Source organism: Oncorhynchus mykiss, chromosome 27 (assembly GCF_013265735.2).
Source record: "Oncorhynchus mykiss isolate Arlee chromosome 27, USDA_OmykA_1.1, whole genome shotgun sequence".
In the NCBI taxonomy this organism is placed as follows: domain Eukaryota; kingdom Metazoa; phylum Chordata; class Actinopteri; order Salmoniformes; family Salmonidae; genus Oncorhynchus; species Oncorhynchus mykiss.
Genome location: NC_048591.1, coordinates 18,650,001 through 18,662,572, shown reverse-complemented (window position 1 = coordinate 18,662,572; position 12,572 = coordinate 18,650,001). Strand labels below are relative to the sequence as shown.

The window sequence follows — 12,572 nt, the reverse complement described above, 5'->3', positions numbered from 1 at the left end:
GGTGAGAAGGCAACAGCTGTTGGCGCAATTATTAGAAAATGGAAGAAGTTCAAGATGACGGTCAATCACCCTCGGTCTGGGGCTCCATGCAAGATCTCACCTTGTGGGGCATCAATGATCATGAGGAAGGTGAGGGATCAGCCCAGAACTACACGGCAGGACCTGGGCAATGACTTGAAGAGAGCTGGGACCACAGTCTCAAAGAAAACCATTAGTAACACACTACGCCGTCATGGATTAAAATCCTGCAGCGCACGCAAGGTCCCCCTGCTCAAGCCAGTGCATGTCCAGGCCCGTCTGAAGTTTGCCAATGACCATCTGGATGATCCAGAGGAGGAATGGGAGAGGGTCATGTGGTCTGATGAGAAAAAAATTGAGCTTTTTGGTCTAAACTCCACTCGCCGTGTTTGGAGGAAGAAGGATGAGTACAACCCCAAGAACACCCTCCCAACCGTGAAGCATTTGGGGATGCTTTTCTGCAAAGGGGACAGGACTACTGCATCGTATTGAGGGGAGGATGGATGGGGCCATGTATCGCGAGATCTTGGCCAACAACCTCCTTCCCTCAGTAAGAGCATTGAAGATGGGTCGTGGCTGGGTCTTCCAGCATGACAACGACCCGAAACACACAGCCAGGGCAACTAAGGAGTGGCTCCGTAAGAAGCATCTTAAGGTCCTGGAGTGGCCTAGCCAGTCTCCAAACCTGAACCCAATAGAAAATCTTTAGAGGGAGCTGTTAGTCCGTATTGCCCAGCGACAGCCCCGAAACCTGAAGGATCTGGAGAAGGTCTGTATGGAGGAGTGGGCCAAAATCCCTGCTGCAGTGTGTGCAAACCTGGTCAAGAACTACAGGAAACGTATGATCTCTGTAATTGCAAACAAAGGTTTCTGTACCAAATATTAAGTTCTGCTTTTCTGATGTATCAAATACTTATGTCATGCAATAAAATGCTAATTAATTACTTAAAAATCATACAATGTGATTTTCTGGATTTTTGTTTTAGATTCCGTCTCTCACAGTTGAAGTGTACCTATGATAAGAATTACAGACCTACATGCTTTGTAAGTAGGAAAACCTGCAAAATCGGCAGTGTATCAAATACTTGTTCTCCCTACTGTATAATGTTCCATAATAGTGGCAGTGGATTTTGTTTGAGTTCTCTTAGCTGAACAGGTTGACTAAAGGTGCTGTATAAGGATTCTGCTCCAATGGCTCCCTATATAGTGCCCTACTTTTGACTAGGGCCATTGGGACCAGACTAACTCCAACATCTCACTTCTGCCCCCGCCACGCTTCATGAACTTGACTGCGGGCGGAACACTCCTCCCTCTGTAAGTGAGTCAGCGTTACTTGAAAGCGGCAGGTTTCACCTTGTAAAGAAAGAAAGAGTCAACCATCTTAATATTAAGCTAATTGCTGCCTGTTGGCGATGGTTAGTCAGCCATTTTCAATCTATTAATATCTGAGAGCGAGGGAGAGCTGCTCAGCTCACTGGTGGTCTGGCTGGGAAGCAGATAGAAAAACACTCCTCAGTTTCACTCCACTGTAGATCAAATGAACCATAACTTTTTTTCTCCCCCTCCATCTCTCCCTCACTCCTTCGCCCCTCGGTTGGATTGTGGATGTGGTTTATGAGTTAAGAGTGTTGGAGAATCCAGTCCAAGCCAGAGCGGCCGCAGCAGTGTAGCACTCTGGTCTACTCTGCTCTGGTCTACTCTGCTCTGGTCTACTCTGCTCTGGTCTACTCAACTCTGCTCTGGTCTACTCTGCTCTGCTCTGGTCTACTCTGCTCTGCTCTGCTCTGGTCTACTCTGCTCTGCTCTGCTCTACTCTGGTCTGCTCTACTCTACTCTGGCCTACTCTGCTCTGATCTACTCTACTCTACTCTGGTCTGCTCTACTCTGGTCTACTCTGGTCTGGCCTACTCTGCTCTGGTCTACTCTACTCTACTCTGGTCTGCCCTGCTCTACTCTGGTCTGCTCTACTCTGCTCTGGCCTACTCTGCTCTGGTCTACTCTACTCTACTCTGGTCTACTCTGGTCTACTCTGCTCTGCTCTACTCTGGTCGGCTCTACTCTACTCTGGCCTACTCTGCTCTGGTCTGCTCTACTCTACTCTGGTCTGCTCTGGTCTACTCTGGTCTGCTCTACTCTGGTCTGCTCTACTCTGGTCTGGTCTGCTCTACTCTGGTCTGGTCTGGTCTGCTCTACTCTGGTCTGGTCTGCTCTACTCTGGTCTGTTCTGTGGCTCTATGGCATAGAGACGCACTCTGTGTGCGTCTCAAATGGCACCCTATTCTCTATATAGTGTGCTATTATTATTTTTTTTTAATTTACCCTTTATTTAACCAGGAAAGGACCCATAAGGTTAGACTTTGCAAGAGGTCGGCAGGAAGTAGTCCGCGGGTACAAACAACACGAGCACAATACAATAGCTACATTAAAAACAGTCACAATGGTCAACAATATTATCTTCTATCAGAGCTTTAAAATCAGCGAACCAATACCCTCTCCTCCCCTTTTTCCAATTTCGTTCCCTGGGCTCTGGTCAGAGTATTGCACTACGTTGGGTGCCAACTGGAACACAACCCATGCCCCTTCCTGGTACTCAGCACAACTAACGCTCCTTACCCGACCACATAATACTGTGAGGAATCGCCAGTGGTGGTAGTGAGAGCCAGGGCTAAGCCAGGGTATGTTCCTTCACCATGCCCGTCGGCCTGATGGAATCTGCACTGGTCATTCCAGCAGCCAGTGGTCAGGGAGGGCATAGACAACGTTTCATTTCCAGACACTCTCAGCCAATCCCTCCAACCCTTTTTTTCTTCATTCCTCCATCCAGCTTTAGTGTGCTTCATAGCCCAGTCACGATGCTAGGCCCTGTGCCACTCACTACAACATGAACAGCAACAGGCTCAGTGAAAGAGTTCATCAAAAAAGGAGCCACTTGACTTAAGCTTCAAAAGATGTTACTTTTCGCCTGCATAACATGAACAACTTATTGACCGCATGGAGACCCATTGGGTGAGTATTAGCCTCCCACCCCCTCCACCCCCTATCCTGGTTATCTGGATGTGAGAGGGAAGGAGGGAGAGAGGTAGAGACAGAAATGGAGGGAAGGCTGTAAGGGAGGCTGGCCTCAAGACCCAGTGAGTTCTGGCCGGTCTGGTCTGAGTGTGCAGCTTTGATGTCAATCTGTCATGCCGGGGCCCACTTTAGTTTTTACTGCACCCCTGTGTGTTTTCCACCGCTATCATAAACACCTTGAAAAGCCCAGCACGGACACAGCCGAGAGAGACCGCCACACACACGGGCACACAGTACACACATACAGTACACCGAAAAACCCACACACAGTCATTAACTGACACACCACACGCATCTTGTATACGCACTTAGTCTCACACACATACAGTACACACACACACTGTACACAGAGAAACGCTCACATCCACACACACTGCCTGGCAGTCTCATCACCAGCCCCACAGCCAGCCCTGAAGACATTCTGTGTGATGCATGTTGTGCTCATTTGCTCATAAGTGTATGTGTCTCCTACAGCAAATTCCCCAGTGTCCTCTTAATGTTTTCTAACTACATATGGTTAGAATTTGACATTTCCACTTTTTCAAAGGTTTTGGAGCCAAGTGTTGTTAATTAGAGAGGGAACTAGTTTTGTTGCGGCACTTTGTGCTGCCAAGTGGGAGACCTCATCACTGACTACCCTCCCTTCGTCTCCCTCCTCTCTCCTCATCTGCTTTTGTCCAGATAAAAAGGTCCCAGCCACTTTGGAAATGAAATATCCTTGCACTATTAATGGGATTGAGCAGATGTTCTCTGTTTATACGTTTTGAGACGTGACAAAGGCTGCAGCAAAACACAAGGAGAGGTTTTTGGTGCACAGTCCTTCTTTCCAATGAAGAGCGAGAGAGAGAGAGTGAAGGGAGAGAGATTATATTTATGTGAATTATTTTATCACCCGCTCGCTCGTCCACTCTCAGCCAGGCAGCGGGCCTTCACACAGACTCACGTCTCACACATGGCAAATTAGAGGTTCTCTCTCCAACCAGTCGGTTTGGGTGTTCCAGGAAAGCCAGCCCATTTTCATAAAGAACGTTGTAAATAACACTGATGCCCCAGAGAATGGGGAGGTTGAGGTGTTTATAAATAGGACGTGTCAAACGGAGCTCTGACAGCTTCAGGTTTGCAGCTGCAGCGGGCGGCTCTCACACTGCCGACCAGGAACGCTGCTTTTTAATTTGTGCTTCCCTTGGCCTAACCGACTGACGCCTCTCGGCGAGGGCCTGTATTTCAACAAGGCCACAAAAGCCCCAACCCTGGGCCCTTCCACTCCGGCCGGGTGCCTTTTGGAGTGCAGAGTGTACCATCAGCAAGAAGTCATGTCCTGGCCAGCCTCGCCAAGCCTCATCTGTCAAAGCCCGTGACGAGCCAGGGAGGGAGGGAGACGCGCTGGGCGGCTTGGGCCATGGAGTGAGAAGAAGGAAGAAAGGGGGGAGGGAGTAGAGGGTGGCTGGCTGAGGGAGAGGGGAAGCTCCCAGATAAACAGAGCACAGCGCCTTAACTCCTAATCACCCTACGCTTCCGTTTGCAGACTCTATAATTAGAAGGGTCCTTATTTTCCATGTATTCCCAGTTGACGCAAAGGGTTCTTGTGGCTTGGCACCTCATTTGGGGCGTGGGTTTAGTTTATGGCCAGGGCCCTGAGCTTCCAGCTTTGGTTTGGTCTTCACTTCTGATACAGCATGAATAGCTAAACCACCGTCTAATGCCTTGCCTGCTCTAGTTTTCTGTTTTCCTTTTCTTTCCTTCCAATGTCCCCCTCGTTGACTCCTTTTCGACTCCCTCCATCAGTCTTACTCTACGTCTCTTCTTCTACTTACCTCTGCTGTTGGATAAAGGTGGAAACTGGAAACTGGTTGCATCCTAAATGGCCCCCTATTCACTGGGCATTATCTAGGAAATAGGATGCCATTTGGAAAGCAATCTGTGAGGTCTGAAAGCAGTGTCCCGAAGACGTGGATAAAGGCAGCCCTCCGCACCTCTCTGATTCAGAGGGGTTGGGTTAAATGCGGAAGACACATTTCAGTTGAATACATTCAGTTGGACAACTGACTAGCTATCCCCCTTTCCCTTTCCCCTTCATCTAGCTTACATTCCTTTTTGGTGGTGTCTTTCTTCTTCATCCCTCTTGCATGTGTTGCTGGATTCTTTTCATCTCGTGTCATTCCATCCTCCTTTTTTTACATTTGACATGCCACCCAATAAAGACTGCCTACTAATTGCCAACTTATTGCAACCTCCACAGAAAAGACCCAGCGAAGGAAAATCACTAATTATTCTCCTGTCAAATTATGGCGGTGAGGCTTTGGGTTCGGAGGCTTCGACGTAAAAAATTCAGCGCCATTTCTCTGGTCACACACTTTTCAGTTTGAGCTAAAGGGCTGACGTTTTGAGTTATGGCACTTTTATGTTTTTGGTAGAAATATAAAGGCTCTGTGAGGCTCTGTCCTGGGCTGACTGTGATCTGCGTTTAGATCTGGGTTTGTTCTGGTGTGGTTTGTTGAGTGTGTTGTTTACAGTAAAGGCCTATACTTTCTGCAGCTTGACAAACTTCAAATCAAACGGCTAGAAATGAATGGGCCTGTCATCGGAGGTTACACACGAGCTAGGCTGTGGTTGTGTGTTAGGACAAACACACACACACACCTCCCAGTCCCTAGAAAGAAGACATAGTTATAAGGGTATGGTTGCGACTGGAGAACAAATTATAATGTGAGGGATAAGCAAGCGTTTTACGGCAGTGACAAACGATAGCTGGTGTGTTTTTATTGGGTGGTTTGTTTGTGTACCGGCATGGTGGGGCTGATATGTCCCGCTTTGAAGGGATTGTTGAGTTCTGCACGGTTCAAAGGTTTTATTAACAGCTAAATAAGTCTGCCCAGTTTTTGACGGAAATGTCTCTATTATTCTACAGTGAATCAAATAGTTATTTTTGGTACTGGTTTGTATGCACACAAATTTTTATCAAAGACTGACATTTGTAATTTCTACAGTACATTTAATCTCTTGATTGGCCAGTACACTACTGGTCTGGATAATATTCTGAAATATTTCATATGAGGTTTGGAGTTGATTTTTATGACTGTTGGAAATTAAACAGTTTTGCCAATACACCAAATCCTCCTGAATAACTCCTGGATATGAAGAATAGGGCTCTGCCAATGGTTATGTATTACGGTGTGTGTGTGTGTTCATGTACATGTTGTCTCTGTCTCCAGGTATGCTGCTGGTGACTGCAGACACCCTGGGCCATGACTTCCATGTGTTCCAGGTCCTCACACACCCCTGGGCCTCCAACCAGTCTGCTGTCCACCACCTCTACACACTACACCGCGGAGAGACTGAGGCCAAGGTAACACACGTAATATTCATCATACACTGACGCCTACTTATCCCCTGTAAATAATACATATTTTAGTAATTCAGCACTGAGGTGGTTTCTGAACAGGCCCACCCAGAGCTGTTTACTGAGTGCGCTCTGGCCGCAGCATCTAAACCAAGCCTTTGATCCTCTGTAGTGTATGTTTGCCTGTGTTGTGTCTAAACACTGTCAGATAGACAACACTGGACTTCATCAGACGGAACAGCTGAAAGGAAGAGTCGTTTTATGCCTCTGATCAGACACAGTTCTGTAGCATGGCCTCACTGGTTCCAGAAGTACATGGGGGAAACGGTGTGCATGTGTGTGACCACTACAGCTTCAACGTCATTTCCTCAAGACATTGTTAGGAAGGGTAAACCACTATTAGGCTGGATGATCTGAGTTGAGTGTTTGTGTGCGTGTGTGTGAGCGGATAAGAACCCAAACAGGTCGGGGTGTGACCCCGGCAGCTCTGTAATTGATGTGTAGGATGATTTAGAAACAAGCAAGGCCTCATTGCCTCTCACTTGACTGCAGCACCAGATTCCTCACAGCTGTGGAATCACAGCCTTCCAGCCAATCAATTAATCAGCGCCCAAAGCAAACACATTTTCAAAAGCTGAAACAATTTGTAAGACAAATAGGGCATGGCGAGTTTCAAACAACATTCACTATGGCTCATTCAATAAAAAAGGCTGCTGCATGTTTTCTTCTTGTCCCTAGCTAACAGTGCTCTCTCTCTCTCTCTCTCTGTCTCTCTCTCTCTGTCTCTCTCTGTCTCTCTCTCTCTGTCTCTCTCTCTCTCTCTGTCTCTCTCTCTCTGTCTCTCTCTCTCTGTCTCTCTCTGTCTCTCTCTCTCTGTCTCTCTCTGTCTCTCTCTCTCTGTCTCTCTCTCTGTCTCTCTCTCTCTCTCTCTCTGTCTCTCTCTCGCTCTGTCTCTCTCTCTGTCTCTCTCTCTCTCTCTGTCTCTCTCTCTGTCTCTCTCTCTCTCTCTCTCTCTCTCTGTCTCTCTCTCGCTCTCTCTCTCGCTCTCTCTGTCTCTCTCTCTGTCTGTCTCTCTCTGTCTGTCTCTCTCTGTCTGTCTCTCTCTGTCTGTCTCTCTCTGTCTGTCTCTCTCTGTCTCTCTCTCTGTCTCTCTCTCTGTCTCTCTCTCTCTCTCTGTCTCTCTCTCTGTCTCTCTCTCTGTCTCTCTCTCTGTCTCTCTCTCTCTCTCTCTCTCTGTCTCTCTCTCGCTCTCTCTCTCGCTCTCTCTGTCTCTCTCTCTGTCTGTCTCTCTCTGTCTGTCTCTCTCTGTCTCTCTCTCTCTCTGTCTCTCTCTCTCTCTGTCTCTCTCTCTCTCTGTCTCTCTCTCTCTCTGTCTCTCTCTCTCTCTGTCTCTCTCTCTCTGTCTCTCTCTCTCTCTGTCTCTCTCTCTGTCTCTCTCTCTCTCTCTGTCTCTCTCTCTCTCTGTCTCTCTGTCTCTGTCTCCCTGTCTCGGTCTCTCTGTCTCGGTCTCTCTGTCTCGCTCTCTCTGTCTCGCTCTCTCTGTCTCGCTCTCTCTGTCTCGCTCTCTCTGTCTCGCTCTCTCTGTCTCGCTCTCTCTGTCTCGCTCTCTCTGTCTCGCTCTCTCTGTCTCGCGCTCTCTGTCTCGCTCTCTGTCTCTCTGGTGAAAATCTAATATTTTGAGTTGGTAGGAGGAGAGATGACCCATTTTGACATGACACTTTCTTCCCCGGCTAATCACATTGTGAGGCTGTGCAGAGCCTCTTTTGAGGAATAGCCACCATTAAAGCTCTCCCTCTGTAGTTGTGGCTGCTGTTGCCGCTGAATGTCAGCTGAGGTCTTGCTTATGGAACACACACACACACACACACACACACACACACACACACACACACACACACACACACACACAGTAAGGAGATTTATTTGACCAAAGTCAAGGGACGCAGCATCCTGGATTCTCCCTTTACAGCATGCAGGCCTGTTATATAGAATCACAGTTTATGCAGCACTTCTGGCAATCCAAATTGTAGGTTTAGTCCCATGAGATAAAAGTTACCCTAGTGTTCTCTCCCATCGGGCCACCACTCCAAATTAGAGGATTAAGATTGAATCCTACTACACCGGCTATGACGCTCGTTTGATGTGTCAGGGCTTGAAAACTATTACGGATTACAAAGGGAAACCCAGACGCGGGCTGCCCAGTGACGCGAGCCTACCAGACGAGCTAAATGCCTTTTATGCTTGCTTCGAGGCAAGCAACACTCAAGCATGCACGAGAGCACCAGCTGTTCTGTGTGATAATGCTCTCGGTAGCTTATGTGAGCAAGACCTTTAAACAGGTCAACAGGCCAAACGGATTACCAGGACGTGTACTCAAGCATGCGAGGACCAACTGGCAAGTGTCTACACTGACATTTTCAACCTCTCCTTGACCAAGTCTGTAATACCTACGTGTTTCAAGCAGACCACCATAGTCCCTGTGCCCAAGGCAGCGAAGGTAACCTGTCTAAATGATTACCGCCCCGTAGCACTCACGTCGGTAGCCATGAAGTGCTTTGAAATGCTGGCTCGCATCAACAGCATCCTCCCCGGATACCCTAGACCCACTCCAATTCGCATACCGCCCCAGCAGATCCCCAGATGACGAACTCCACACTTCCCTTTCCCACCTGGACAAAAGGAACACCTATGTGAGAATGCTCTTCATTGACTACAGCTCAGCGTTCAACACCATAGTACCCACAAAGCTCATCATTAAGCTAAGGACCCTGCGACTAAACTCCTTCCTCTGCAACTGGATCCTGGACTTCCTGACGGGCCACCCCCAGATGGTAAGAGTAGGCAACAACACGTCTGCCACGCTGATCCTCAACACTGGGGCCCCTCAGAGGTGTGTACTTAGTCCCCTCCTGTAGTCCCTGTTCACTCACGACTGCGTGACCAAACACGACTTCAACACCATCATTACGTTTTCCAACAGTGGTAGGCCTGATCACCGACAACGACTAGACAGCCTATAGGGAGGTCAGAGACCTGGCCATGTGGTGCCAGGACAACAACCTCTCTCTCAATGTGAGCAAGACAAAGGAGCTGATCGTTGACTACAGGAAAAGGCAGGCCGAGCAGGCCCCCATTAACATCAACGGGGCTGTAGTTGAGCGGGTCAAGAGTTTCAAGTTCCTTGGTGTCCATATCACCAACGATCTATAGTGATGTGGACACCAAGGTCCAAACACACCAAGACAGTCGTGAAGAGGACATGACAAAACCTTTTCCCCCTCAGGAGACTGAAAAGATTTAGCATGGGTCCCCAGATCCTCAAAAAGTTATACAGCTGCACCATCGAGAGCATCCAGTCTCAACGTCAACAGTGAAGCGGCGACTCCGGGATGCTGGCCTTCTAGGCAGAGTTGCAAAGAAAAACCCATCTGTCTGGCCAATAAATAGAAAAGGTTAAGATGGGCAAACACTGGACAGAGGAACTCTGTCAGCATCCCGGAGTCGCCTCTTCACTGTTGAGACTGGTGTTTTGAGGGTACTATTTAATGAGACTTGTGACGCGTCTGTTTCTCAAACTAGACACTCTAATGTACTTGTCCTCTTGCTCAGTTATGCACCGGGGCCTTCCACTCCTCTTTCTATTCTGGTTAGGGCCAGTTTGCGCTCTTCTGTGAAGGGAGTAGTACACAGCGTTGTACAGGATTTTCAGTTTCTTGGCAATTTCTCTCATGGAATAACCTTCATTTCTCAGAACAAGAATAGACTGACGAGTTTCAGAAGAAAGTTATTTGTTTCTGTCCATTTTAAGTCATGGTTGCTGATAATGGGCCCCTGTACACATATGTAGATATTCCAAAAATAATATATTCCGTTTCCAGCTACAATAGTCATTTACAACGTTAACAATGTCTACACTGTATTTCTGATCAATTAGATCAAAACATATCCAACCCAAAAACAAGGACATTCCTAAGTGACCCCAAACTTTTGAAATGTGGTGTGTATATAATAGTTGGTTTCAGAGGAAAGCCCATAAAATTGTCAGACTCCCCAGTCACCCAAGTGATAGACTTTCTCTGCTGTCGCACGGCAAGCGGTACCGGAGCGCCAACTGTAGGACCAAAAGGCTCCTTAACAGCTTCTACCCCCAAGTCATAAGACTGTTGAACAATTAATCAAATGGCTACTGGACTATTTACATTGACACCCCCACCCCCCCGCCTCTCCATTTGTTTTGTACAGTGCTGCTACTCGCTGTTTATTATCTATACATAGTCACTTCACCTCCTCTTACATTACCTCAAACCTGTACCCCCGCACACTGACTCGGTACCACTACCCCCTGTATATAGCCTCATTACTGTGATGCTTTTATTTTTATTTTTTTACTTTAGTTTATTTGGTAAATATTTTCTTAACTCTTCTTGAACTGCACTGTTGGTTAAGGGCTTGTAAGTAAGCATTTCACAGTAAGGTCTACACTTGTTGTATTCGGCGCATGTGACAAATAAGGTTTGATTTGCTCAGTGGAGTTTGGAGGCTAAACTATTTAATATGTACTTGTATTGGTTTGTAAGATACTTGTATTTCTGTTGGTATTTTTGCTACATTTAGTCTTTCTATGGATAATTCTTCTCTTATTAATGTACTCTCATATGTTTAGCTTAGCAGCCGTTCCAGGGCAAAAAGGGTATTTTTAGTTGGCAACTTGTGGTGTTCTATTTACTTTAACAGAACTAATATTTATCTGTGGAGAGCTTGGACCTTAGCTGCCTGTCCCGCTAGTGTCATGTTTGGACCAGAGCACTGATCTAGGCTTTGCTTCGACCTTGTGTGTGTGTGTGTGTGTGTGTGTGTGTGTGCGCGCACACTCACCCATGCAAACTCCTCCACGGACACACACAGGATTGTAATGGGCTGGTTAATGTGTGACTTATAACGGCAGGTCCTGCTGCCTGGCTGTGTGTAGCTAGCTTTGATCCTGCTGTTGTAAACACTGTAGAGACTACAGCAGAGCGAGAGAGCAGGCTGTAGGGCACAGAGGTTATCTCCTACACAGCATACAATGCCGGAAGTGGAAATGATGATGTAGCAAGGTGGGTGGACAACTCTTATCCAGTTGGACTGACTGGCTGGGCTCGCTCCGACTCACCACACACACACACACACACACACACACACACACACACACACACACACACACACACACACACACACTGATTCACTGACACAGTCAACCCAGGTAAACAGGCATGGCTCTGATAGCGACAGAAGGGTTTCTCAGTAATAGGGCCTTAGGTGGTTTGAAACCAGTTTAAACCGGAGTACTCTCAGTGACCAGGCAGGTCAGGGTGTTTTGTATGGTCAGTTTTTTTCTTGCTCTGGGTGTCTGTTTTTGTTTTTAGTTTTCCGTAGTTTTTTGTACCTTTTCCCTTTCGTTTTGGTCTGTTTTCCTTTTACTCTTCCTGTCATTCCATTGTAGTTCCTGCTAAGTGACAGTAACTCTAACTTATCAGTGTTACTGATAGAGACCGAGACACTTTGAACACTTCTATGTCTGTCTGTGTGTGACATCTCTATTGTGTCTCCTCTACCACAACATGTCTGCTCATCTCACCCATACACACTTCTGTTCTGGGTCAGATCACAGTCTGGTTAAGTAAGAGACTTCACCCAACTTCTGCTGCTGTTTGAGAGTTTGTATCCTACAAAAGATGGGGAGAGGACAATGTTATCATGATCAAGAATGTACCCCCTCCCCATATTGGCTTTTATCACAACTAGGCAGAGCTCAGCTGAAACTGCCCCCTATCCTTGTCTGTGCATAGAAACTGGTATGTGTCTGGTATGTGAAGGATGGCCCATTAACTGTCATTGCCGAGGACAATTACCCAGCCAACCTGTTCCATGGCCACAGATGAAACACAGACACAGGTAGACAGATCTCACAGTGGAAAATATTTATTTTCTGAGGATGAATACTGTTGACTCTCTTTTACACTTTATTTTCTGTCTGTCCGCCCCTCTCCACCTCTGTCTTCATCTCTCTGCATTTATACCTCTCTGTCTTCATCTCTCTCTGTCTTTATCTCTCTCTGTCTTTATCTCTCTCTGTCTTCATCTCTCTCTGCATTTATCTCTCTGT

The 12,572-nt window shown here is 47.2% G+C and overlaps 1 protein-coding gene across 7 annotated transcripts in view; it reads left to right on the top strand.

The window, feature by feature from the left end:
* The window catches only part of LOC110507115 (breast carcinoma-amplified sequence 3), a 353,145-nt gene that overhangs the window by 69,339 nt on the left and 271,234 nt on the right, over positions 1-12,572 (top strand). For all 7 annotated transcript variants that reach the window (XM_036965503.1, XM_036965506.1, XM_036965504.1 and 4 more), the window contains exon 14: positions 6,300-6,433. In XM_036965503.1, coding sequence (XP_036821398.1) covers positions 6,300-6,433 — 134 coding nt within the window. The remainder of the gene's footprint in view (positions 1-6,299; positions 6,434-12,572) is intronic.